General features: G+C 44.6%; 4 protein-coding genes across 4 annotated transcripts in view; 1 reads left to right on the forward strand and 3 right to left on the reverse strand.

Moving 5' to 3' along the window:
• Window positions 1–2,893: 2,893 nt before the first annotated feature.
• LOC133956850 (lysophosphatidic acid receptor 6-like) lies at window positions 2,894–4,182 on the reverse strand. The gene has a single exon (XM_062392194.1). It carries the CDS (start codon window positions 4,180–4,182, stop codon window positions 3,208–3,210), a length of 975 nt encoding a protein of 324 aa, XP_062248178.1. The 3' UTR covers window positions 2,894–3,207.
• A 2,785-nt stretch (window positions 4,183–6,967) lies between these two features.
• On the reverse strand, window positions 6,968–7,957 carry LOC133957196 (lysophosphatidic acid receptor 6-like). Its single transcript, XM_062392660.1, has one exon. The coding sequence runs from the start codon at window positions 7,955–7,957 to the stop codon at window positions 6,968–6,970; it is 990 nt and encodes a 329-aa protein (XP_062248644.1).
• Window positions 7,958–11,939: 3,982 nt separating this feature from the next.
• LOC133956838 (lysophosphatidic acid receptor 6-like) lies at window positions 11,940–13,589 on the reverse strand. Its single transcript, XM_062392175.1, has one exon. It carries the CDS (start codon window positions 13,550–13,552, stop codon window positions 12,560–12,562), a length of 993 nt encoding a protein of 330 aa, XP_062248159.1. The 5' UTR covers window positions 13,553–13,589; the 3' UTR covers window positions 11,940–12,559.
• A 9,073-nt stretch (window positions 13,590–22,662) lies between these two features.
• Window positions 22,663–26,533, forward strand: part of acap3a (ArfGAP with coiled-coil, ankyrin repeat and PH domains 3a) — a 55,471-nt gene continuing 51,600 nt past the window's right edge. The window contains exon 1 of the mRNA XM_062392258.1: window positions 22,663–22,860. Within this exon, the coding sequence (XP_062248242.1) occupies window positions 22,814–22,860 (47 nt within the window). The 5' untranslated portion in view covers window positions 22,663–22,813. The remainder of the gene's footprint in view (window positions 22,861–26,533) is intronic.

Here is a 26,533-nt window from a genome sequence, read left to right on the forward strand (position 1 = left end):
CCCCCTCCCCCCCTTCTTCTGAAGGGGGAGGAGATAAGTAAGGTGAAGACTATGCGTGTGTCTGTGTATATGTTAATCAGATAATGAGAGAGTCAGAGAGAAAGCCTGTGCCGAGCCTAACTAGCATTAACTTTCATCAGAGGTGTGGACTCGAGTCACATGACTTGGACTCGAGTCAGACTCGAGTCATGAATTTGATGACTTTAGACTCGACTTGACAAAATGTAAAGAGACTTGCAACTCGACTTGGACTTCAACATCAATGACTCGTGACTTCACTTGGACTTGAGTCGTTTGACTTGATAAGACTTGCTCTTTTCCCCAAAACACAAAGATTCAAAAGTATGTTATTAAGGAGCGCTCTGTATCTTTCATCGTGTTTGTGTGCGTCTGTGTGTGTGTGTGCAGCGCCGCCGCTCCCATAACGCGCACTACGCGCTGTGCGTTGGGCACCAAGTCCTGAGGGGGCACCAAAAAAAAAGCAACTGAAAAATCATCATAGTTATAATAACTATGTAGCGGAGCGTTTGGTTGTATCATTAGTCCGGCTTCAGCCGACAAAGGACACGAGAGCAAGTCATGCGCTCGGGACAGCACACCCGTTTATTCTCCGTTCATTTTACAACTTCACTCATCACAGCACCCACTTCCTTTAAAACCCCCTTTCAAAATAAGAGTCACTACCAACAACCCACTTAAAACCGGAAATACAAATCAACCCTCAACAATAACGTCATTAAATAAATTAGCTTACAATTATAATGCCGATATTATTTCAGTATAGAAATATTAGGTACCTTTTAGACATGTATATCACAAAAAAGGCAGAACAAGAGATATATTAAATTGCTCAAAAAAAGTTAAAGAAGATTGACTATTCTTGTTTGTACTTATTGATGATTATTTAACGTAATCATAGAGGAGTTATGCTTAGGGCACCAAAATGGCTCGCAGCGGCAATTGGTGGAATCATACTACGTCCCCATCGTGCACAAATGACTGACAGACTTTTGGCCAATGTGGTCTTTTGCAAATGCAATGCAACATAGGGCCCTGACATATAAAAAGCACAACCCTGTTCATTGTTATGTTCAAGTATTTGTTATGTTTCTCACATGTACACACACACACACAGACAATATGACGTGAGATAAACACAGGACAGGATAATGTTGTTAGCACTTTTGTACAAATAATTACAGTTGCACTTGTTTTTTCAAATGTGTTCATTCTGTAGGAGTGGTTTAAAATGAAGAATATTCTTGCAAAATATTAGTTAAATGTTAAAAATGACTGGTTAATAGTGCAATAGGGAAGTGCAATGTTGGCACAATTTTTTCGAAAAGACTCGAAACTCAAACTGCAGGACTTGGACTTGACTTGAGACTTGTCAGTCTTGACTTTGGACTTGACTCGGGACTTGCCTGTCTAGACTTGGGACTTGACTCGGGACTTGAGGGCAAAGACTTGAGACTTACTTGGGACTTGCAAAAAAATGACTTGGTCCCACCTCTGACTTTCATTTAACTTATACCTAAAATATCATAGCATATATCAAACTTATAAACACCACACAGAATCAAATACACAGTCTTCTTTAGTCTCGTATCATTATTAAGCCCAGTATGTTACCAGTCCTTAGAAAGGGAGAGAGTTGCTGTGCAGTTTGCAGTTCTGTTACGTCTCCAGGCTTTGTGTAAGGTCTCTGCCTTAGCGTTGCTGGGGAGCCGTGCGCTCCGATGCTGGTTAGAAATCCTTACCTTCAGGACATTGAGTCGCTGCTAGGAGTTTGTAGAGCTTGAAGGGCAAGGAGGTTTCCTTGAGAAGGTGAACTGGAAGCTAGACCTTTGCATTCCTCTCTTTTGATGCGAAGAGAAGGGTTGAGCTGGAGAAATCAGGTTTCACCTCTCGCCGATGCAGGAGGAGAAGCTGGCTGCCTCCCTGCTGGAAGGTTCTGGAAAGAGATGTGCTGGAGCAGCCAGGCCCTCTCCTCAGCAATGCAGGAGAAACGGCTGGCCGCCTGCTTCGTCGGTGGGTGGATGGAAAGAGAGAGAGAGTTGGGGCAGATCTTGGTCTTATATAGGCCCGGTAACCTCAGAGGTCATGGGGCCAGAGTGACCAATTGGAGTTGACTATTGTGGCTTTTCACACCTATGTGTGAAGATGTCAGGAACAGAAAGAACATGCAGCATCCTGAGAAACAGAGTTCGGGAGGCTTTTTCCAAGAACAAAGAAACATGCTGCTTTCAGGCTTTGACTAACATGTAGGCCGAAAGGGTGCCTTTGGTTTCATAAAAACAGTGTTTCCCAACACTACTGTTATAAGTATTACACCCGTCGTCTGTGCAGCGCGACTCTTGACAACTCGTGCTGCTAGAGGCCTGGGGCTGTGCGTTGGGGACCCATTGCTGTGCTGTACCTTTTCATACCTTTTCATACCTTTTCATGGCTTCTAAATAAATACTTGTTGAACCAAACCAAGACCGGCTCTTCTCATATTTTGGATAAAAGGACACAACATCAGTCATAGCAGTAACCTTATATTTAGTACAAGAGTAAATCCTCCGGTACTTCACGTTTTCAATCACCAGGTCTCATCCTGCAGTCACAGTACTGGAACGGAAGGAAATAAAAAAGTTTTCGACATATGTTAAAGTTATTTCATTATAAAACAGTGGTAGTAATGTTTATTTATAGGTATCACATTGGCTGCCTCACACCTTCATTAACCACAGGCGCTGAAGGTGACTGGATTTGTCCCCCCCCCCCCCCCCCCCCAATAGAGGTGAAGCTGTGGAGTTATCACCCTTATACTAGATACTTAATATATATAAAACCCTTTAGTGAATGGATATTCAAATCACAGATACTACAAATGTTACTGTACCACTTTTTATTTAATGAACTTAAAAAGAAATACAATAACTTGATCAAATTCCTAAATCTTTGCACAGGTCAATTTCTTCTGTTTTAAGTTTAAAAAATATAAAATAACATTCCTTTAACATGAAAAATGTTGATTCTTAACGTCTGCTTGCTGAAGACTCATTACGAGACAGAACTGCACAATATAAAGAAAAGCATATTTTCGATCCTTCCCTTTATTTTGATGTGAAATGACAATTTTAATAAACACTTTTCTAGAAAAGTCTCCGGTTCCATATAAAGACAAGGAAGCTGAGTTATATTTGTTATATATCAACAGGATCAGTTCTCTAGGTCAACAGCAATCGTACTAACATCTCTGCGCATCTCCTCTCGTCCACACAGCCATGTCATCTTCAAGCGCCTCCATTTGAAGTGGCTGGTGGTGACATAGTACAGCACGGGGTCCAGGCACGTGTTGAGGGTGACGAGGGCCATGGTTACCCGCCTGGCTTCAAAAATGCGGTTTGCCGAGGAGCAGCTCTTGATGACATCCATGCGTTGCAGGAGGTGCAGCAGATTTGCCACGTGGTTGGGCAGGAAGCAGAGCAGCGTGATGGCCAGGATGGTGTAAATAACCCTCAAGGCTCTTTGGGCTGTATTAGTCCTGATCATGGAGATGCGCCTTACAACCAGCGGGTAACACACCAGGATGATCAAGTCGGGCAGCAGGGAGAATAAGATCAGGCCAAGCAGGTTGTACACCTTCAGACGCGTGTCCCACTCATGCTTGGATAAGTTCTCGAAACAGCTGTGTCTTTCAGATTGGTTGACGTTGGTTTCCAGAGGCCCCAAGAGGATGAAGACCAGCATCAACACTCCAGCGACGCACCAGAGCGCCACGCACACGGCCAGAGAGAGCCAGGGCCTCCGCTGCCTCTGGTAGGTGTGAGGATGCACCGTGGCCATGTAGCGGTCCACACAGATACAAGCCATTAAACCGATGCTCATGTAGTTGTTTGAGACGAACAGGACCCCAGTGATGCGGCAGGCGACGTCCCCAAACACCCAGTCGTCTCTGTTGAGGTGGTAGTGGATCCTGAAGGGCAGGGTGCAGAGGATGATGATGTCCACCAGGGCCAGGTTGCTGATGAACACGCTGAAGGCTGTGCGAGGGGTGATCTTGAAGGTGAAGACGAAGAGAGCAGCCAGATTTCCAGGTAGACCCACGACTAACGCCAGGATGTAGATAACTGGGAAGAGGTGGTACTGATACTCCACTGAGGGGGGGCTGCAGCTGTCGTCCGTCAAGTTCATGATGAACGATTGCATCACACACCGTCCTCTGTAACTGTAGCAACACAAACATGTTTCCATTCAGTTTTTCCGATTTTAGTTTCTCACAACATTGGAAACCAATCTTTTACTCATCGGATCAGTCACATGTCGACATTCCTTGATGTATTATCCTTGCTTCTAATGCATTTCTCAAGAAACTTTACATATTCATCTGTTTTGTTTCTTGATAAACTGTCACGGATTCACCCTCTTATTACTATCGTTATTTCTCTTATTATAGTTTTTCATATACTAATCCATTTGTCATTTCAGAACTCAAGTCTCAAGTCCCGACCACGGGGTAGGGGTTTCCAGTATCTGGTGGACTGGGAGGGATATGGACTAGAGGAGTGCTCCTGGGAGCCCGCTCGCAACATCTTTGACCTTACTCTCATCAAAGAGTTCCATAGGTCCCATCCTGACCAGCCTGGTGGGAAGTCAGAAGCCGTTTCTAGGTGGAGGGGTTCTGTCACGGATTCACCCTCTTATTAATATTGTATTTCTCTTATCATAGTTTTGCATATATTAATCCATTTGTCATTTCAGAACTCAGCCACTCCCCTCTGCTCTGCACTTCCTCATGTCACAGATCCCTCTACGGGCTCCATCCACAGACGCACCTGCCTTCCATCAACTCATTAGTCTCCCCAGTTTATCTTCCTGCCTGTTTCCCTTGTCCCCTTCCAGAACGTTTAGTGTGTTTGTACCTAGCCTTCCAGTGTTTTCCCTCCTGCCTTATCTTCTAGCTGATCTCCACCGTGATCTGCCTGCAATTTCCCTGGACTTCCGTTTTGCCTGGTCCTTGTCGGATTTGTTTGTAACCGGACTTACTGCCTGGCTCCTGACCCCTGCTACGTTTAATAAACCCTGAACTTTGCTCATTCCAACTCTGCTTCAGTGTCGTTGCTTTTGGGTTCACGCCTGCCATTCTGCCGGCCCTGACATAAACTATGATGGACATTTTTTATACTGCGCAAAACACATTGACTTGTATTTGTTACAGAGATTATCCAAAAGTCTGAAGTTAAATAACCCGAAGAAAATACTGAACACAAATAAATGCAGCACTTCCTCTAACAGTGTTGGTGAGACTAGATGTTTTATCTTACTGCTTTTATATTAGATGTTAAACCTCTGTGAATCTCCCCTTCATTGCAGGAGCTGCTTCTAAAAAGGTAAACGTGTTGTGAAAACTAAACCCAGACTAAATAGAGCAATAAACAAAGAATTTTGACACTAAACAAAGTCACTTACCTAGTTGTTGAGAGTCTGATCTCCAAATGTAGAAAGCAACACCTTAGATTGTTGTGCTGCTGCGTTATCACCGTGCAGCTACTCTCTGCGTTGTGTACACCATGCAGCTCTTTGCTCAGGCTTCTTCATTTTCTGTCAGCTCACCGTGTGACGAAAGGAGCAGGAAACCACCAGGTTCACCTCATATCATGCAATGGGAGTGTTAAAAAATAGACTGAATGAACATGAATTTGTTGCCTTGTTTGGACATGTGTTTATATTATAATGAGTCTGCTTTAGAGAGTGAGGTTTAAATAACGAAAACTTCCCCTTGAAGTTTGACAGCACCACAAACTGCAGCCTCCTAAATGATCTCAAATTTGAATCAACACAACATCACAACCTTCACGAGAGGAGGATTTACTACAGGGCTGTTTATCAGACAGTGTTTGTTGACTTTCATACACAGCTTATTAGAAAGAAAGAGAAAGCAGATAAAGATAATCACTGGCTCTCAGTTCATTACAGTGCTTATTTTTTCCTCTGTTCAACATGTAATGAGATTTTAAAACAACACAACACATTTCGTTGCTCTGTCCTGAACCTCAGACGGCCAACACACAAAAGAAGGTGATTATCTGCAGCGGGTGAAGGAAACTTTCTGTAAAAGTTTTGGGAGACATGTGAACAAACAGTTGCCGGTAAAGCTGAACTGCTCGTGCTGGTCCTGCTGCTCCTGCAGACCAAAGTGAGGATGCAGAACAAGGATGTGGATGATGAAGAGGAGGTGAGCGATGTGGTTATCTGTGAGGAACCTGTCGCAGCGACCGCAGGCAGCAGCTGCTGGAGTGCACACAGTGTGACTCAGGGTGTGATGTACTCGACCAATGCACTCATCAAGTTACTATTCATATGTGGTGTTCAGGGTCGCAGCAGAGTTTTAATTCGACATGTTTCAACCCACTTTGAAGAACAGTACGTCAGTGTTTAGTCATGGCAGTAATGTTATATTTAGATTAAGATGAAATCAAACAGTACTTCCCGCCTTCAATCACCAGGTCTCATCCTGCACTCACACGGACGGAAATAAAAAACGTGTGTACTTTTGTTAAAGTTATTTCATTATAAAACAGTGGTAGTGATGTTTATTTACAGGTATCACATGGGCTGCCTCACACCTTCATTAAACCACGGGCCCTGAAGGCGACCGGATTTGTCCTGACTGTGCAGCTAGTCCCCCCCCCCCCCCCCATACGGGTGAAGCTGTGGAGATATTACAATTATACTTGATACTCAATTTAAATAACACCTTGTAGTGAATGGACATTCAAACAACAGGTACTAAAAATGTTACTGTGCTGTCGCTTTTTATTTAATGAGTTTAAAAAAAGTAATACAATAACTTGTTCAAATTCCTAAATCTTTGCACAGGTGTATTTCTTCTGTTTAAGTTTAAAAAATATAAAATAACATTGCTTGAGAAAAGTCTCCAGTTCCACATATAGACAAGGAAGCTTATATTTTATATTTGTTATATATCAACAGGTTCAGCTTCTCGGTCCACTGCAATCGTAATAACATCTCTGCTCCTCTGCACTCGTCCACACAGCCATGTCATCTTCAAGCGCCTCCATTTGCAGTGGCTGGTGGTGACATAGTACAGCACAGGGTCCAGGCACGTGTTGAGGGTGACGAGGGCCATGGTGACCCTCCTGGCTTCAAAGATGCGGTTGGCAGAGGAGCAGCCCTTGATGACATCCATGCGTTGCAGGAGATGTAGCAGACACACCAGGTGGTTGGGCAGGAAGCAGAGCAGCGTGATGGCCAGGATGGTGTAAATGACCCTCAAGGCTCTTTGGGCTGTGTTAGTCCTGATCATGGAGATGCGCTTCACAGCCAGCGGGTAACACACCAGGATGATCACGGTGGGCAGCAGGGAGAATAAGATCAGGCTCAGCAGGCTGTACACCTTCAGACGCGTGTCCCACTCCTGCTTGGATAAGTTCTCAAAACAGCTGCGGCCTCCAGATTGGTTGACGTTGGTTTCCAGAGGCCCCCAGAGGACAAAGACCAGCATCAACACTCCAGCGATGCACCAGAGCGCCACACTCACGGCCAGAGAGCGCCAGGGCCTCCGCTGCCTCTGGTAGGCGTGAGGATGCACCGTGGCCATGTAGCGGTCCACACAGATACAAGTCATGAAACAGATGCTCATGTAGATGTTGGAGTAGAACAGGACCCCAGTGATGCGGCAGGCGACGTCCCCAAACACCCAGTCATCTCTGTTGAGGTGGTAGTGGATCCTGAAGGGCAGAGTGCAGAGGATGACAATGTCCGCCAGGGCCAGGTTGCTGATGAACACGCTGAAGGCTGTGCGAGGGGTGATCTTGAAGGTGAAGACGAAGAGAGCAGCCAGATTTCCAGGTAGACCCACGACTAACGCCAGGATGTAGATCACTGGGAAGAGGTAGAACTGATACTCCGCTGAGGGGGGGCTGCAGCCGGCGTCCGTCACGTTCATGATGAACGATTGATAGGGGGGTTGTTTTGTGTGTGTGTCTGTAAAGGAGGCAAATGAATGTGTGGGTTTGTTTTCATTCACGCAGCTTCCTCACACACCGTCCCTTGTAACTGTAGCAACACAAACATGTTTCCATTCAGAGTATTTCCAATTTTAGCTTCTTACAACATTGGAAACCAATCTTTTACTCATCAGATCAGTCACATGTCGACATTCCTTAATGTCTAATCCTTGTTTCTAATGCATTTCACAAGAAACATATTCATCTGTTTTGTTCAGGTATAAACTATGATGGACATTTTCATCTTTTATTTGTTAAGGAGATTATCCAAAAAGAGTGAAGTGAAATACCCGGAGGCAAATACTGAACACAAATAAAGAAAACACTTCGTCTAAAGCTATTTGTTAGACAATAGATGTTTTATCTTACTGCTTTTATATTAGATGTTAAACCTCTGTGACTCTCCCCTACATTGCAGGAGCTGCTTCTAAAAAGGTAAATGTGTTGTAAGAACTAAACCCAGACTACATAGAGCAATATACAAAGAATTTTGACATAAAAACAAAGTCACTTAACTAGTTGTTGAGAGTCTGATCTCCAAATGTAGAACGCAACACCTTAGATTGTTGAGCTGCTGCGTTATCACCGTGCTGCTGCTCTCTGCGTTGTGTAGACCATGCAGCTCTTTGCTCAGGCTTCTTAATTATCTGTCAGTGCACCGTATGACGAAAGGAGCAGGAAACCATAGCATGACATCAGATTCACTGCCCACGGCTGTCTAAAAATAATAAACTGAATTATTATGAATGTGTTGCCTTGTTTGGACATTTGTTTATATTAAATGAGTCTGCTTTAGAGAGTGAGGTTTAACTAACAAATATTTCCCCTCAAAGTTTGACAGTACTGCAAACTGCAGCCTCCTAAAGGATCTCACAGTTGAATCAACACAACATCACAACCTTCATGAGGGGAGGATTTACTACAGGGCTGTTTATCAGACAGTGTTTGTTAACTTTCATAAACATTTTATTAGAAAGAAAGAGAAAGCAGATAAAGATAATCACTGGCTCTCAGTTCATTACAGTGCTTATTTTTTCCTCTGTTGTAAAACAACACAACACATTTCGTTGCTCTGTCCTGAACCTCAGACAGCCAACACACAAAAGAAGGGGATTATCTGCAGCGGGTTAAGGAAACTTCTCTGCAAAAGCTTTGGCAGACATGTGAACAAACAATTATTTTTCTACAATACTTCACGTTTTCAATCACCAGGTCTCATCCTGCAGTCACAGCTGCCTCACACCTTCCTTAACCACGGGCCCTGAGGGTGACTGGATTTGTCCTGACTGTGCAACCAGTCCCCCCCCCATATGGGTGAAGCTGTGGAGTTATTACACTTACACTAGATACTTTATATAAATAGAACCCTGTAGTGAATGGATTAAAATGACAGATATGACAAATGTTACTGTGCCGCTTTTTATTGAATGTACTTAAAAAGAAATACAATAACATTGCTTTAACATGAGACCTGTTTTGTTAAGGTTGAGTGAAGGTTTGGACCCAAAGCAGACACGAACGAGTTGTTGGAGGTAAAAGAACAGAGTTTATTTGTAGGAGAGGTAGATGAAGGCTGGAGCGGCAGGGTGCTAGCTGGCTTGGAGATCCTGGTTGAGAAGAGGATGAGGAGCCGAGCGGTGAGACACACAAAGGTTCTGGGTTGAAGGAAAGCACAAAGGTTAGTAGACATCCAAAAGACACAAGGGTCGAGAGTTCTGCAGCGCAATAGCTACCGGAGTAGACGGAATAATCTGGCATTGACGTACATCCAACACTCTGTTTACCGTGTAACAGGGTGGTCCTCAATGTTAAGGCTGGGTGGAGGAGGCTCGGCAGGAGGACTCAGGGGACTGGTGGACACTGGCTTGAGGAGAGGGACGTGGAATGTAGGATGAATCTTGAGTGAAAGGGGAAGTTTAAGTCTTACCGCACATGGATTAATGATCCGATCGATCTCGAGCGGAACAATATACCTAGGGGTAAATTTCCGGGTTTCGGTCTGGAGAGACAGATCCCGGGATGACAGCCAGACCATCTGTCCAGGCTGGTAGTCAGGAGCTGGGGTACGGTGGTGGTCAGCCACTCGCTGATTGCGAGCAGCTGTGCGGACAGGGGCTGCCTGGGCCTCGCGCCAGACCCGACGAATACGTTGAAGATAGTCCTGAACGGATGGCACTGCCACGTCAGTCTCCTGGGATGGGAAGAGTGGAGGTTGGAAACCATTAGTAGCCATGAATGGAGACATACCTGTGGCGGAGCATACCAGGGAGTGGTCAGCATATTCAATCCAGGGGAGGTGTGAGGCCCAGGATGCCGGATGTCGAGCCGTCATACAACGCAGGGCCGCCCCCAGATCCTGGTTTACCTCTTCTGTCTGGCCGTTGTTCTGTTGATGGTAACCTGAAGATAGACTGGCTGACGCCCCCAACGCCTGGCAGAACACCTTCCACGTCCTGGCGGAGAACCGCGGACCCCTGTCCGAGACGATGTCCACTGAGATGCCATGTAACCGGAAAACGTGCATGACCAGAAGGTCTCCAGGGCGGATGGTAACTTGGATAATGGATTGAAGTGTGCCACTTTAGAGAATTGGTCTACGACGGTAAGGACCACTGTGTTGCCTTCAGAGGGAGGAAGGCCTGTGATGAAGTCCAACACTCTATGCGACCAGGGACGGTGAGGGATGGGTAGAGGATGCAGCAATCCAGCAGGAGCCTGATGCATTGCCTTGCTTCGGGCGCAGACAGAATAGGCAGCGACAAATTCCCTGGTATTGGTCACCATGGAGGGCCACCAGAAACGTTGTAGCAGAAGGGCCAGGGTCTGACTTAAACCAGGATGACAGGCAATCTGGGAGGAGTGTCCCCATTGCAGGACTGTAGATCTGACCACAACGGGAACAAACAACAGGTGGATGGCAGTATGGTGCTTCCCGATGTGTCCTCCACAGGGAGGGCAAAATGACCGGACAGCGCATCCGGTTTAATGTTCTTCGACCCCAGTCGGTAGGTGAGTGTAAACTGGAAACGCCCCAGGAACAACGGCCACCGAGTCTGGCATGAATTAAGCCTGCGGGCGCAACGGAGGTAAGACAGGTTCTTATGATCAGAACAAACAATGAAAGGAGGAGTGGAACCCTCAAGCCAGTGCCTCCATTCCTGTAGAGCCAGCACGACCGCCAGCAGCTCCCGGTTCCCAACATCATAATCTCTCTCCGCAGGTGAGAGCTGGCTGGAGAAAAAAGCACAAGGTTACTGCTTAAGGTCAGTGGTGGTGCACTGAGAGAGCACGGCCCCCACCACGGAGTCAGAGGCATCCACCTCCACAATGAACTGTAACGCAGGGTTTGGATGAATCAACACAGGTGCAGATGAGAACAAACACTTGAGTTTAGCAAACGAAACCTCGGGTGCCGGCGACCACACAAGGCACTTTAACTGACATCAGTTGGGTAAGAGGTGTGGCAACTCTGCTATAGTCCCGGATGAACCTGCGGTAAAAATTGGCAAACCAGAGAAACCTCCGAAGTTGCTTTCTTGATGTAGGAGTGGGCCATTCGGCCACTGCCTTAACCTTGGCAGGGTCGGTCTTGATTTGCCCCTTCTCCATAACAAAACCCCCAAAACTAACTGAAGACACATGAAAATCACACTTCTCTGCTTTCACATAAAGTCTATCCTCCAGGAGTCTCTTTAATACTAAATTAACGTGCTGAACATGCTCCTGGAGGTTGTGGGAGAAAATCTAAATGTCATCAAGTTACACAAACACAAAACAATTAAGCATGTCCCTTAACACATCATTAATAAGGGTTTGAAAAACAGCAGGGTCAGTAGTGAGGCCAAAAGGCATGACTAAATACTCGAAATGTCCAAGGGGAGTGTTGAACCCCGTCTTCCATTCGTACCCCTCCCTAATTCTCACTAAATGCCCCCAATGCAGACACAAACGAGTTGTTGGAGGTAAAAGAACAGAGTTTATTTGTAGGAGAGGTAGATGAAGGCTGGAGCGACAGGGTGCTGGCTGGTTTGGAGATCCTGGTTGAGAAGAGGATGAGGAGTCAAGCGGTGAGGCACACAAAGGTTCTGGGTTGAAGGAAAACACAAAGGGTAGAAGACATCCAAAAGACACAAGGGTCGAGCATTCTGCAGCGCAACAGCTACCGAAGTAGACGGAATAATCTGGCACTGAAGTGGTGAGACGACCAGGCTTTTATGGAGGGAATGATGAGATGAAATTGGGAGCAGGTGTGCCTTGTCCGCTGCAGCAGGAGCCTGCCACGCCCCCTGCCACCCACAACCTGCACAGGGAGAACAAGAAGGGAAGGAGGAGAAACAACAAAACACCACAACACCAAACACAATCCTCACATGTTTATTCTTAACGTCTGCTTGTTATAGACTCATTACAAGACACAACTGCACAAGATAAAGAAAATCAGAAGCCTGTTTTCGATCCGTCCCTTTATTTTGATGATAAACACTTTTATATAAATGTCTCCAGTTAATTATATAGACAAGGAAAGCAGAGTTATATTTAAGTTATATATCAACAGGTTCAGCTTCTCGGTCCACTGCAATCGTACTAACATCTCTGCTCCTATGCACTCGTCCACACAGCCATGTCACCTTCAAGCGCCTCCATTTGCAGTGGTTGGTGGTGACATAGTACAGCACAGGGTCCAGGCACGTGTTGAGGGTGACGAGGGCCATGGTTACCCTCCTGGCTTCAAAGATGCGGTTGGCGGCGGTGCAGGATGTCTTGATGACATCCATGCGTTGCAGGAGGTACAGCAGATACACCAGGTGGTTGGGCAGGAAGCAGAGCAGCGTGATGGCCAGGATGGTGTAAATGACCCTCAAGGCTCTTTGGGCTTTGTTAGTCCTGATCATGGAGATGCGCTTCACAGCCAGCGGGTAACACACCAGGATGATCACGGAGGGCAGCAGGGAGAATAAGATCAGGCCCAGTAGGTTGTACACCCCTGCACGTGTGGCCCACTCTTGCTTAGATAAGTTCTCGAAACAGCTGTGTCTTTCAGATTGGTTGACGTTGGTTTCCAGAGGCCCCAAGACGACGAAGACCAGCATCGCCACTCCAGCGATGCACCAGAGCGCCACGCACACGGCCAGAGAGTGCCAGGGCCTCCGCTGCCTCTGGTAGGCGTGAGGATGCACCGTGGCCATGTAGCGGTCCACACAGATACAAGCCATTAAACAGATGCTCATGTTGTTGTTGCAGTAGAACAGGACCCCAGTGATGCGGCAGGCGACGTCCCCAAACACCCAGTCATCTCTGTTGAGGTGGTAGTGGATCCTGAAGGGCAGAGTGCAGAGGATGAGGATGTCCACCAGGGCCAGGTTGCTGATGAACACGCTGAAGGCTGTGCGAGGGGTGCTCTTGAAGGTGAAGACGAAGAGAGCAGCCAGATTTCCAGGTAGACCCACGACTAACGCCAGGATGTAGACCACTGGGAAGAGGTAGTACTGATACTCCACTGAGTTGAGGCTGCAGTTGGTGTCCGTCACGTTCATGATGAACAATTGAGTGTGGGGGGGGGGGGGTTGTTTTGCTTGTGTGTCTGTGAAAGAAGTCAAATGAACGTGTGAGTTTGTTTTCATTCACACTGCTGTTTGGATTTTTTATTTTTTTGCATTTTTGTCAGATTTAAATGATTCAGATCATAAAACAAATTTAAATAATAGACAAAGATACGCCAAGTTAAAACATAATGCTGTTTTTAAATGATGATTTAATTTGTTAAGGGGAAAAAATCTATCCTAACCTACTTGGCCCTCTGTGAAAAAGGAATGTCCCCTAAACCTAATAACTGGTTGTGCAACCCTCATAAAATGTGGTTAATCAGAGTTCATTCATGATTTATCAAGGGGGGCAATTTCTTTTTCACATTTTTGTTTTATTTACCCGGGTTTTCTTTGTCTAATATTACAATTTGTTAGATGATCTGAAACATTTAAGTGTGACAGATATGAAAAAAAAACAAAGAAACCAGGAAGGGGGTAAATGCTTTTTCACAGCACTGTATATCTGTTTCGTTGAGGTATAAACTATGATGGACATTTTTCACACTGCACACAACACATTGTCTTGTATTTGTTACAGAGATTATGCAAAAAGAGTGAAGTGAAGCGGGGGGAGCGTGGCCTAGGGGATAGAGCGGGTGCTCTGCAACAAGAAGGTTGCCGGTTTGAATCCCGCTCTTTCTCATCTGCATGCCTAAGTGTCCTTGGCAAGATACTGAACTCCTAAAATGGCCCCTCATAAATGCTGAGTGTTCTAAAAATGTAAGTCGCTTTGGACAAAAGCGTCAGCTAAATGTAATGTAACCGGAAGAAAATACTGAACACAAATAAATGCAGCACTTCCTCTAATGGTGTTTGTGAGACAATAGATTTTTTTTATCTTACTGCTTTTCATATTAGATGTTAAACCTCTGTGACTCTCCCCTTCATTGCAGGAGCTGCTTCTTAAAAAGTAAACGTGTTGTGAAAACTAAACCCAGACTAAATAGGGCAATAAACAAAGAATTTTGACATTAAACAAAGTCACTTACCTAGTTGTTGAGAGTCTGATCTCCAAATGTAGAAAGCAACACCTGAGATTGTTGTTTTAATGTGCTGCTGCTCTCTGCGTTGTGTAGACGATGCAGCTCTTTCTTCAGGCTTCTTAATCTTAAGAAGCCTGTATGACGCACTGTATGACGAAAGGAGCAGGAAACTATTGCATGAAATGAGGTTCACCTCATGTTACGCAATGGCAATGTTACAGAGATATACTGAATCATCATGAATTTGTTGCCTTGTTTGGACGTGTGTTTAGATTATTATGAATCTGCTTTAGAGAGTGAGGTTTAAATAACGAAAAGTTCCCCTCGAAGTTTGACAGCACCACAAACTGCAGCCTCCTAAACGATCTTACATTTTAATCAACACAACATCACAACCTTCACGAGGGGAGGATTTACTACAGGGCTGTTTATCAGACAGTGTTTGTTGACTTTCATACACAGTTTATTAGAAAGAAAGAGAAGCAGAGAAAAGCCGTCCTTACATAAAGTTTGATAGAGGTTAAAAGCTGCAGACCGGGCCATTTCCAGCAGACTACACAATCTGTATGTTAATTACACTATGTGGCTGTGACTTTGTTGAATTTTTCAAGCCTGAAATCCTTTTTTTTTGTGACAAATAAACTGTGAAAAGTGTTTTTTACAGACGACTATAAGTGAAAATGAGACGTCTCAGTTTGGGTTAATTTTGTACAAACTGGGTTAGAAGCGGTTTTATTATCTTTACATCACTTCCTGTTTTTGAATATAAACAAACTTTTGAAACTGCTGATAAGTCTTTGGTTAAATTGATGACAATCTCAGGCCGGGTTTTGATGTGAGGGGGGATTTGTAAGATGTTATTATCTTGATTAGATTCAACCGAAGATTTTTTTTTGTTTTACTATTGCGACAACTTTTTTTTTTACGAAACAAAATAAAGTTTATCTCAGTCTGTTGTGATTTTAAAGTTCTCTGAAGCTCAAATTCTACATTACTACCACAATATACATACACGTATATTTAGTGCAGGTTTCTCTTCCCATCACAGTTTCCTCGGGGCTCTTATAAATCGAACCTGAGTTATGTTCACTTCTCTGATTTAGAGGTTGGGAATTTCTTTCCTTGCAAAACTGACGGTTGCAGAGCGTCTGTAAATCTGTCTCTGAATGTTTTGTCTTTCATCCAGATGTTCAGACGTCTACTAAACTACATTCCGGGTTTTTCAAAGATCTCTGTATGTATTTATTTTTCAGAAACGCAGATGCTCCGCTCTGTGAGTTGTGTGCAATCTTTGCATCCTCTAAAAATAAATGAAACAGAATATGCTGTAAATGAGCCAACTCCCTCCATGCACATTATTCATTTAAGTGGCCTGAAGTGTGCCGCCAACTTGCTGGAGGAATGGAGGAAGTGGAGCAAAAGATATTTCTCCATAGAAGTCGAGAGGAAGAGAAAGTCTGGTCTGAGGTTTTATTCAGTTTACAGACCTTATGCTGGACAAGTGACTCACGGTTGTGGCACTGATCATCACTTCCTGCTTCTTCCACCGCTTCTCTTAAACCTGCCCGGTTGTATGTGTGCATGAAAGAAACCTCTGCACTCCACTGTCTGACATAATGTACCTGGGCTTCTGGCTGCCGTCACAGGGTCAGACCGAGATAAGTTTAAGTCAATTGTTTCTTTTATTTATGTTCAGTAATGCTTCACTCATATGTTTTGAATATTGTTGTCGAATTTGTCATAATTTGTATCACTAAATATATGTTCCACTCTGTCCCAGTTATTCAGGTCAGTTAGTGCCACTCAGGTCTCCTTTGTAAAAGCTTGATTTCAGTTATTATTTTCAGTATTATTGTTTTTTTACATATTTTTGACACTTTATTGCTTGAATTATTCGTCATGTTGCTGTTTTTCAGAATGAACCTAAACACCTGCTAGGAGCGTCGAGGTCTGCAGTCAGGACAGATCATGTGATTCGGTGAGTTTTCAACCGTCAGTTCACTTCCTCGTAATCAAAATACACAGACAAGAAGAAGGGTTTAACTGGAGCTCCTGACGCCAACAAGCTGAGCTCATCTCTGCAGTGACCTCAAGGTGGCAGCATTGTGTTGAGCACAGATAAAACTATAAAACCTCATTTGAGGAAACTGAGCCTGAAGCTGCAGATGCTTTTCGTTGTGGTTTTCAATGTGCAAAAACTCTCTGAAAGATGAGGTGCTATTTTATACTTTGTTTATTGTAAATAAAACCTTAGAAAAGACCCAAACCAACAATATATGTCACAAAACATGGTTTAGCTTCTAAAATTCGCTTTTCATTATTCAATGATTGAAAAAAAACAAGCATTTCAAGATGAATTTATATTGAATATAATCATTTTCTACAGTTATACAATAACAGACGGATGTGGTCCACATCTCTAGAGCCAAAACCTAATTGTAAAAGCAAGTGAGTGATGATTTATCTTTTGCATCTTGTCGAATCTGGCTTCAGAGTATTTTTCGGTACCAGAGTGTGGATCGACATTTCACTGCCGGTGGACCAGGAGAAGATCTGAGGCGGCTCAGACTATCAAAGACTCCAGACTTCAAACAGGATTCATCTCCTGTGAGCGTCTGCAGGATTCCCTCATCCCGCCTCCCGCGTCGCCTGGCAACGCCAGCCTCAGCCAGTTCTCAGGATGTCGTTCGGCCTTACACACAAACACACACAGACACACACAAACACACACACTCTGATCTGCCGCCTCTCATCGTTTAATCCTCTGGAAGTATTGTGCAACAGCAAAAATAAACACTAATAATGTTATGAAATCACTGCACCAACATTAAACTCAATTAATTTACCTGGAGCCAGAAACATGTGCTCAGGCGTCACCTCAGAGATTCCTGATATCACACTGAAGCTGTTAAATCTCATGTGTTCCCCCTCTCTGTTGATGTGTGTGTTTGTGTTGTTGTCAGTGTGTGTTGTGTTTCTGTGGGCGGGGACGTGACAAGCCTCCAGCTCATCTTGCCCTACTTCCCCCCCCCTACGTGCACAGAAAGACAAACGTCCACCTTCTCCGGCCTGAGATGTTTGTTGGACTGAACGAAATGTCCAGTGTGATTGTTGGAGCTCTCCCAGTTTATTGGAAACATCGTTATCTCATCGGGGGCAGAACTCACACACGCATGTTTCCCGACATGTCTTCATATAAACATCTGTAGTTATTTGTCTGAAGATGCTTTGCTGCTGTGACAAACGTTTCACTTTAACCCTGCACGAACCCGACACCCCCCCGTTGTCCTTGAACCTTTCGCTGAGGATTCAAATAGCTTTTTGGCGAAATGAATATTTGATGCTCTAATGTGGCTGAAGCAGTGAAAAGTACTTTTCTTTGTTTCTCTCCCAGCTCTGACCCGGTGTTGACCCTCTCCACTCGTCCTGGGATCCTGTGCCATGTGTTTCTGAGGATGCCTGCAGAGGAAGAGGAGCTTTAAGGCCTGAGACTCCTGAAGCAATTAGACTTACCTTAGCACGATTAACAGACAAAGGAGCGGGGGTCCAAACTGCTTCTAACTCTCTGATCCACAGAGTCTGTTGATTGGTGTGACCCGTGTGTGCCTAGAAATTGAAAATGTTAGAAGTCAGTGACAGGACAGTGATGAGACTCGAGGGCAGTTTCCACTCGTGAACACAGAATCTATGTTGCAAAAAAATGTCCATGCATGTGAAGGTTTTTGTATTTTTCTTCACATCAGGTTGAAAAACTATTTGAGATTTTATAGAAATTTACTTTTTCTCCACCTTGCCAAGAGTTGGATTAGAATATCAATTCCATCTGTACGAGACTATAGCCCGGGGGTGTAAAAGTGAAAAAGGGAAAACAGTAAAAACACCAATCCTGACTCTGAACACCTACAAAATCAATTCTCAAAACCTTGTTTCTTTAATCTGTCCAACACGTAACTCCTTCTGAAACCACAACTTATTGTGTTTTCATTTCACGTTTTCTTGTGCAGATCCAGGATCGCTGCTGCAGCCACATCGTAATCCATAGAGAAGTTTGCTCGTACACTGTGTGTCCATGAAGATTCAGGGAGGAGACTCGAGGGCAGCTTCTCTGCTGCGCCTGAAATCCACATGAGGACAAACAGAAGACAGAAGCTGTCCAGGACGTTTACAGCTTCAGGAGGAAGTGACATCAGATCCTCCCTGACCCCAAACATCCCTTACAGACCATAAACCAGTAGGTTCAGCGACAGTTTCTTACCCACAAGCCACCAGGCTCCTGAGCTGCTGACACTGTTTCTTGAACACACACCACAGTAACAAAATGGCCAAATGTCTTTTATATGTCAAACTGTTAAAAAAAGAATTGTTGAATACAAAGACGCCATCGAACAAATTCTCAATCCACTCGTCTCTATTCTTCCATCCACCTCTGAAATACACTGGCACACACACACTCACGTTCCCTCCAGTGCGAGCGCTGTTGTCCTGTTGCAATGTTAAAATGATTTTAGAATAGATTTGGGAGTAAATCTTGGGAGTAAGTCAGTGAGAAGACACGTGCATGCATAATACACAACATCCACCCAGCATCCTCGCCTCGTTGGAGGAGGCTTGTAGAGCATCCGCAGTGGGGAGGGGGGGGGGGGGTAACATTACAAGCCGTGTGCTCGGCAGTGCGACTCGCCGCTCGTCTCTCTGCGAGCCAAAGAGGGGAGCAGAAGTAGGTCACCCTCCCAGAGACCCACACTTCTCTGCCTGTGATTCCACGCTGCAGTGGTGCCTGTGCCTGCCATGAGAGGGCCGCTGATGGGAGCGAACAACATGGCAGTCGACAGCTCCCTTCGGTGTGTGTTGTGCTGCCTCCTCCCTGACCTGGGATCTGCCACAGTGCTGAAAACAAAAGCAGCAGGAGATAGGTCACGAAGAGTCGATTTACTGATATGATAGAGAGGCTGCCTGTGCTGTGAAGCATCTCACAGTCATCATATGATACTGATAATCTCACTGACAAGGAAACATGTGATCAGCAAAGACAATAGGAAATAACTGTTGACATCCCCAGAGCCGTGGAGCCAGACTGCTGGCATGGCTAAAACTGATTTAAGGCCAGATGAGCGTCTGGTTCCCTGAAGTTAGTCGCTCAACACTGAATCTGTTGCTGTCTGCTGACTGGCCTGGTTCTGCACACGTTACAAAATGAAAAGGCAATCCTTCATTTCCAATCTGTGAGAGCGAGCAGGCGAATAATACATCAGGTGAACTTTGACCTGCGATACACCCATCACATTTGTGTGCGACCATGTCCACAAGAGCTGATGTGGGAGCAGTGCAAGTTGTGACGTACATGGAAATCAGTTGTGTGGTCGGTGGCGTGATTGAGGTTGTGGAAGTGTTTGTTGGATGAGCAGAAATTTGGAACGGGAAGTTAAAGCAGAGTATTCCCTGTAGAGAGCGAAGGGTTTGTGATTTGGCTTCGGTTGTGAGGATCTGTCTTGTCGTCTGTCCTCGGACATTGTGTCTCTCTGAGTGAAGACCAAACCTTTTGTCCAGTGTCCCAGAAAATCAGAGACAAAACCAAAATTGAAAAGATGAAATCTAATTAAAATCACAGACTTTATGCTTCTGCTCTATACTGCAGTGCTCCTGTATCACATACCACCATCATGAGCTGCTCCTGCTGCTGTGAGGAGAATCTACATGCACCAAGTTCGCTCCTTAACTTCCTCCAGCAGTTTGCACTTTCTGCTCAGTCGACTGCCGACTCAGCAGCTTCGTTCAACGTGCTCGGTGCTTTGATCTCAGATCAGTGAGGGAGCTGGGGATGAGGAGGAAGAGGGGAAGAGGGGAAGGAGGGGAAGAGGGGAAGAAGAGGAAGAGGAAGAGGGGAGGGAGGGTTGGTGGAGGGAGTCAGAGACAGAGAAAGTGTTGTTTTAATCCACAGAGCGGAGGACGACCTTTAAGAAACTAACACAAGGCCACAGGACAGGATTTTATATTTTTAATGGAGAAGTGGTGGAATCGATCTTTGACCTCCAGCTGAATTACAACAAGACTCATATATTCAACAATGATCTTTAACTGATATTCACTGAAAGGGTTTTATAGTTATAGATTATAATGATATTATAATACATTTTAAATAGTCAGTGTGGCCATACAGGCTTTTCGAGGTATGTACTGAATATACTGAATGTGCAGGTGAGGGATAAGATGCTGGAGATGGAAGCTTCTTGTGGTCGTTTCTATTTGGACCAGTCCCGTTTCAGCAGAAAAGAAAGTAGTTGGATTGTAATATGACACTTTTTCTATCACACAAACCATTCACACACACTTCAAGGGCAACGTCGGGGTCCAGGGTCTTGTCCAAGGGCATTCCAGGATGCATCCTGAAGGAGCTGGATATCGAACCACCGGCTTTCTCGCCGGTGGTTCGAGTGCACGAACTGCTGATTCATTTTACTCTGAGAATTCTGAGTTAGCTGCAGGTGATATACTTCCATCACCTCTACAGACTTTTGACCAAAACCAAAAATGATAACCTCACGGTGGTGTAAAGAGTTTGTAATCCAGAGGAGTTGAGTTATTATGATTCGTCCTCTGGGTACTAGATGATTATCTGTCAGAAATATCATTATGATCCATTAAGAGGATGTTGAGACCTTGGACCAACAGATGGACTGACATTCCCATCATGGACGTGGACTCTTTCCTGTGAGATTTCGGTGAATGACGGCGGCACTAACTCATCTCTGCTGGGAGCCGGTGAGATCATCTCCATTCACAGCCCGAGCTGCAGCCTTTTCTAAAGCCGGGATCGCAAGGAACAATGGCGCTCTATGAAAACCTGCAGTGAAATCCCAAGCAGCCGCTCCTTCTCCAGCCTTTTCCTGTTTCCTGTGAATTAATAATAGCCTTGCCGGGGAAATGGATGCACTTAAGATACCCTCATTTAACCGCTGCATGGGAAAGTAGGACTGTGGAGAAACCCTGGAAGGTGTTAAACGTGCGAAAGGTTTCTTCCAAGTGTCGTGCAATTAGATTCAGTGATTGAGGCTTTTACACTAATTCGATTTTCACAGCTTGTTCAGCAGTAAAATGATGATGATCCAACACAGAAAACACAGCAGAGGGAATGGAAGGTGTGAGAAGATGAATGTGACTGCAGGGAGCACGAGGAGAGGTAACTGAGGCTGACGTGGGCGGGGGGGGTGTATTCATCGCTTGAGTTGCTGCAGCAGAGGATGAGAATAACTTCTTCATTTTTCTGCTTCTCAGGAAAAACACAGAACGTGACAAACTCAATTTGAACAGGAACCAGAAACCAAAATCATTTATTATTAGACATTTGAATAAGAAATAGCAACAATATTAAGAAGTGATTTATCAGTCAAGTCATTTTCTGAGGAAACATTTTCACTGGTTGATAAGATTATATATTAGAAGGTGGTGAACATGTCCTGTGGGTATAAAGTTGTGATGATTGAGTAGTAAGTTGTTATTTACCAGTTATTTAGGTCCACGTGATACAGAGTGAATCTATAACTTTTAAAAGTTATAAAGTGCTGGTTAGAAATCTGACCTACAGTGATTTTTGTTTGATATGAGTTATTTGTTCTTTTCTGATTAATTATAAAAACATTAAAAAAAAAATGACTTTGATTCCAGGAGTAAAATACTGATGACGTCACTGAACAGAGAAATCAGGTCGAGTCGATTCAAATGAGATGGAACGTGACGTCAGTGTTCGACGTAGTCATGCAGGGGGTTGAGCGTGTGCTGCGTTTAAGCACAATCGGGAATATTTTAACAGTTGTGTTTTAAATGATATGAAGCAGTGGTAGAAAGTGGTGGAGAGAGATAAACAGCTTCACAACACGTTACATGTTGTATTAATACACGCATCTCCATCTTTCTAATTGTCCATCACGTGGTTTCAACGCTGCTTGTTCCTAAATGTGCCTCTCAAGTAAACTGGCCTGGGGGAGTGTGTGATCTCCGAGTGTACGAGCAGCCCCTGAACGCGGCGCGGGGCTCCGGCTCTGCGGACTCGCTCTGGAGCTTCAGACCCGGAGCGAGTGAAGCAGCGAGCGGCCGCAGCACCAGCAGTAGCAGCCCCCCCTCCCCCGGAGCCAGGCTCTCTGTGTCGGATACTAACCCTTGAATCTACCCGGGACATGAGCCCCGCGTTTTAACCCGCGTTGGAGAAACAGAAACAACCCTCGGCGAGAAAATGACGGTGGATTTTGAAGACTGCATCAAAGACTCTCCCCGGTTTAGGTAAGAAGGAGAAAACTCCGTGTCCCAGTGTTCCCAGTGTTCCCAGTTAACTGTTGAACGCCTCGGCTCTACTCGCAGGGTTCACTCGTGGTGGGTTTCACTCAGTTTCTGCAGGTTGCATGAGAACGTTGCTCTGAAACGTGATGGTGAAGGTTAACAGTCCCAGTGTGGACCCGTGCACCAACAGTGAGGAAGATGAGGGTGACGATGAGGAGGGTGATGAAGGAGCAGTGCAGCCTCACGAGCTGTCACATGGGACTGGAAGATGTCGTCCTGCACGTCCTTTGCCTCACACTGGTTTTCTAATGAGCCACATGTTGTTCAAGAGATTGAATCAACACAGTAAATCTGTTTAAATCAATTTACCAGTAACTCTTTACAAACTGAAATTATAATACAGACAGATCCTGAATCAGTTAAGAGTTCAACAGTTCTGCATATTCATAACCTGATCATATTGCTGCAGTGTATACATGTACATACTATATACATGTGTGTTTATTATAAGTAAAATGAAATGGAAATATGATGGTGAAAGAGCTCATCCCAAGTACAATATAGTATAATCACTGATATATATGTCACAGTATATATATATATATATAGGTTATTATAAAAGTAGTGAAAGTAATTTGATGATTACAGTATACCTGATATTATAACTGACATGCTGTTCAAGCTCTCAACAAGTACTATCTACTGCTAAGTACTGTGTATTCACCTAATTGAAAGTAACCTTCTTAGGGATGGTTGGTTGGATAAGATAAGGCACTAAGGTGTCTCTCTGAAATGCTGAATAATAATATTTTGATATATTAATAGTGACAATGGAGTACTTTTACTTGTAGTGTAGTATGTTCACATTGTATTGTCAGTACTCGTTCTTGGGTAACAGGATCTTAACACTTCCTCCACCTCTGGCTTCCTGTATTAATAATATATATCATTGTCCTGATCAAGAGGAACTAAAGGAAATGGCTGATTTACCGTCATGGACGTTAAGATTTCCAAATCGTAAATTAGCTCCGGTTCAAACCGGGGTTACAACTAATCCTGATTCTCACTATCGGTGAATCATCGGGTTCATGAAGCGTCAGAGGAAAGTGGAAAAGAGTCACCTCTCGTGATTTGAACCAGCTGCTGTCGTGAGATTAACGTTTAAGACCTGAAGATAGAGGAAAACAACTAGTAGGACAAACAGCTGCTTATTAATGCTTCACAGATTAATACTTCACAGATCTATACTTCACAGATTAATACTTCACAGATCTATACTTCACAGATTAATGCTTTACAAATCTATACTTCACAGATTAATACTTCACAGATCTATACTTCACAGATTAATACTTCACAGATTCATACTTCGCAGATTCATACTTCGCAGATCTATACTTCACAGATCTATACTTCACAGATTAATACTTCACAGATCTATACTTCACAGATTCATACTTCGCAGATCTATACTTCACAGATTCATACTTCACGGATCTATACTTCACAGATCTATACTTCACAGATCTATACTTCACAGATCTATACTTCACAGATCTATACTTCACAGATTCATACTCAGCAGATGGTTTGTTTCAGCTGCAGTTCAAACGGCGCCTCTGATCACTGGATCAGAGCAAACTGAAGGCTTCCTCCCGGAGTCGGAGCTCAAGCGTCTGACCGCCGCACACCCGAGGTTACACAAATACGACAGGAATTCTCTACACCCACATCAGAACGTGGTTCCTCAGCTCCCAGAGAGTCGAGAGGCCGCGAGGTGAGACTGAGCTGGCGTCCGGTTACAGCCGCAGAGCTGCGAGATCCTGAAGCCGAAGTGACAGTCAAACAATCAGAGGAGAGGCGACTGCGTTAGAAGAAGAAGTTTAGAAAACATAAAGCGTATATTATTACAGATAGAACTTTATTTAAATGTATCACAGGCTGCAGAGACAAGAGAAGAAGATCAGGTTCACTCTGTTTCTCATCTTTTAATCTTAGTTCTATGTTTAACTAAGCCTTGTATATTTCATGCTACAGTAACTTCTGCCCATATGTGTTCATCCAACCATTTCATGGTTTATCTTTTAAAGGGTCGCGGGTGAGCGGGTCGACACATTAGCAGTTTTCATAAATAAACTCTGGAAAATGTCTAGACGGGTCAGGACGTTTTCCTGGAAAGTTTCACACATGAGGAACGCAGCAGGAGATCGTCTGGGTCAGGCAGATTCAAAATAAGAAGAACTTTTCCAAAAACATTTGGGTGAGAGGAGGGATGGATTCTCCCCAAATCAGAGAGTTCCAGCCTGTGGCAGCTGAATGTCACCAGCCTTCTCCGTCCTTGTTTCAAACACTGAGCAAAGAGTCACCTGCCTCATTATCTATGCCTCGTTGTTTCTTGTTTTTATTTTGGGTGGATAAAGTCGTCTCTTATCTGACTGGATCTGTGAATGGGGGGTCAGAATAGGCCTCTCTCCCTCCCTCCCCTCCCTCCCCCATGCATCCCTGTAGAAAGATGTCCCTATTAGCTGGAGTCATCGTGAGCTGCTCTTCCAGTTTGTGTTGTGGGTCTTTAATCCGCTGCGCAGGATGTTTAAACAACGAGAAGAGACGTGTTCCTCGCAGCCACTGAGGCCGGGAACAGTGTTTTTCAGAGAACATCCAAACGTCTCCGTTGTGCAGCTAAAAGCGGCGCTGCAGCATGAAGTGTTACGTAACAGGCCTGGAGGTGGAGGACTGGGAAGGAAGCAGCGGTTTGAGAATACAGGAAAATCCGGACTTTTCACAAACCAGGACAGGCAGACTCCCACACATGATCCGCACAGTTTCCCCTGACACACTCTGTAGCTATCGGGAATCAAACTCGCAGAGGATGAATCTCCTCACCCTCCAGATATCCCTTTCCGGTCCAGAGCCTGAAGAACCGTCCAGCGAAACTGTTTTGTGTTTTGCCTCTCGTCTCCATGGACACTCCAGATGTGAGTCCGCAAACCGGCGCGGTCCCCACATCTGTTTTGGGAAAGTGGTTCTGTGATGAATACAAGGCTGCAGGAACCCGTGTGTTTGTGTTTGCTCCGGCACAACATTGGCAACACGTGACGTTTGAGCTGTGTTCTCCCCACTGACGTGTTAATTTGAGGCTGCACACGCATTCTGTGAGGGGATGGTGTTCGAGGGGAGGCTGGTATAACTAAGAAAAGATCGCTAATGATGGTTTTCATTCTCCGTGGCCGTTCCTTCCTCGGCCTGTTGTTTGGTGTTTACATTGTTTTATGAAAGCCTCTGAAGACCCTCGGCTGTTTGGGGCAGAGCGCTGTGTGTCGTCGTTTACCAGAATCCACGATGATGTTTAATAATGTTTTTTTTTGTCCAGGCAACGGTTCAGTCCTCAAACACATCCAGTCGTCTGTGAGCTGGGACGGATCTTTGTGCACTTGACTCATTATTTTCCCAGAAACCTGTGACTACATTAAATAATTTGTCATATTTCGTCCCGGCAAAAGTTCAGTATCAAAAAATGTTCAGTTTACTTTGATAGGAACAAAAGGAAAATCATATCAGAGAACAATTCGTTTTTTAATATATAAGCTTTTTAATGATCTCTACCAAAACATGTGAGTGACTACAGCCTCATTAAATGTCGGGAGTTTACTACAGACAGAGTTCACTGTGACTTCAG

This window comes from Platichthys flesus, chromosome 7 (genome assembly GCF_949316205.1).
Source record: "Platichthys flesus chromosome 7, fPlaFle2.1, whole genome shotgun sequence".
Lineage (NCBI taxonomy): Eukaryota > Metazoa > Chordata > Actinopteri > Pleuronectiformes > Pleuronectidae > Platichthys > Platichthys flesus.

Coding starts and splice junctions, on each gene's coding strand:
- LOC133956838 (XM_062392175.1), bottom strand. CDS start 13,552: ATGAACGTGACGGACACCAACTGCAGCCTCAACTCAGTGGAGTATCAG.
- LOC133956850 (XM_062392194.1), bottom strand. CDS start 4,182: ATGAACTTGACGGACGACAGCTGCAGCCCCCCCTCAGTGGAGTATCAG.
- LOC133957196 (XM_062392660.1), bottom strand. CDS start 7,957: ATGAACGTGACGGACGCCGGCTGCAGCCCCCCCTCAGCGGAGTATCAG.